Consider the following 1,476-nt stretch of genomic DNA (forward strand, 5'->3'; position numbering starts at 1 on the left):
TTTTGTAACAGATCTAGTTGAATGACCACTTCCAGAATTTGATTTGGGCADCAATGCACAGAGAGTTCCATAATTGGCACCTTGGAAGATCTGAAAATATAAATTAATTCCACTATACAAAACATAATTCTGAAAAGTCAAGGCATCATTGTGTTTAAGGTTAATYAGCTGTGGCAGCCATGTTGAATAGTGCACTTTGACTTTCATCCAGTGTTACTTGAGATATTTTGCTAACAGTACAGACACACAGACTTCTAGGAAAAGCCTTGTTTTCTGCCTTTGCCCTAGCTGCAGGCAGTCCTCGACCCGACTACAGATGAGCAGTACACGGTTGGATTTAAGATGGTAAAAATCCTGACACGCTGTATTTGATTTCCCTCAGGTTGCCAGACTGTGGGGCATGCAGAAGAACCGTCCCGCCATGAACTACGACAAGCTCAGCCGCTCTCTGCGCTATTACTACGAGAAGGGAATCATGCAAAAGGTACAGAACGCCCAACAACCAGGCTTTCAGGAACGAGATCAAAAGAATCGGATGTTTTGTTTCTCGGGACGCCGTTCTTCATGAGTTTCCTGTCTTCGCAGGTGGCCGGGGAGCGCTATGTTTACAAGTTTGTGTGCGAGCCCGAGGCGCTCATCTCCCTGGCCTTCCCCGACAATCAGCGGCCCAGCCTAAAGGCCGAGTTCGAGCGCTAYGTCAACGAGGAGGACACGGTGCCCCTTTCACATCTGGACGAGGGGGTGCCCTACAACCCTGAACCCTCCCAGAACATGGGCCCTCAGCCCTACTCTAAAGGCTACATGTACTAAAGCCAGAACCCCTGCCCTGCCCTCTACGGAAATCCCCCCCACCCCCCCTCGTTGCACCAACCCATCATCATACACACCCCGAGACCCCGCTCCCAGCACCTCTTGCACACACACCCATCCCTCCCACTTGTATATAAGGCTATGGTGTTTTTTTGTTTTAAAATTTAAATTAATCTCAATAGGGATTGTTTTTCTTTTTTTGTTTTTGTTTTTAAGAGCTGCGTTCCTCTCACATGAGGCCTGATCAGTACCTAAAACATGACTGGTTAAAGAGATTGCTTAATAATAAATACACATAATAATACCCCAACTAGAGTCCTGATCTGTTTTTGTTTGTATTACGTCTGTCAAACTGAATTAATTACTGGGTTAAAGCTGTTTTTGTGTTTGCTGTCAGTTTTRCAGATGCTAAACTTAAACTCAGTTCATCCTCAAGGAGGTTCTGTAGAACTGGAGTGCACAGAAACCACGTGACCGTGTGATCTGCTATAGAAGCTAACGGCTAACGCTAAACAGGCAAGACTCTGGATTTCCCATTGCTGTACATGTTGGCAACAGAGCAGAAAAAAAGGACTGACAAATGTAGAAATCATTAAAACTATTAATAATAATATTAACCCAATTATTATTAATATTTTACAGTTTATATAATCTAATGTTTTAAAT

The 1,476-nt window shown here is 43.9% G+C and overlaps 1 protein-coding gene across 1 annotated transcript in view; it reads left to right on the top strand.

Annotated features, from left to right (window-relative positions):
• The window catches only part of etv4 (ETS variant transcription factor 4), a gene marked incomplete in the record, with an annotated part of 48,870 nt that extends 47,750 nt beyond the window's left edge, over positions 1 to 1,120 (top strand). The window contains 2 exon segments of the mRNA XM_014032819.1: positions 383 to 484; positions 586 to 1,120. Coding sequence (XP_013888273.1) covers positions 383 to 484; positions 586 to 810 — 327 coding nt within the window.
• Between the last annotated feature and the right edge of the window lie 356 nt (positions 1,121 to 1,476).

Source organism: Austrofundulus limnaeus, unplaced genomic scaffold, assembly GCF_001266775.1.
Source record: "Austrofundulus limnaeus strain Quisiro unplaced genomic scaffold, Austrofundulus_limnaeus-1.0 Scaffold7, whole genome shotgun sequence".
Lineage (NCBI taxonomy): Eukaryota > Metazoa > Chordata > Actinopteri > Cyprinodontiformes > Rivulidae > Austrofundulus > Austrofundulus limnaeus.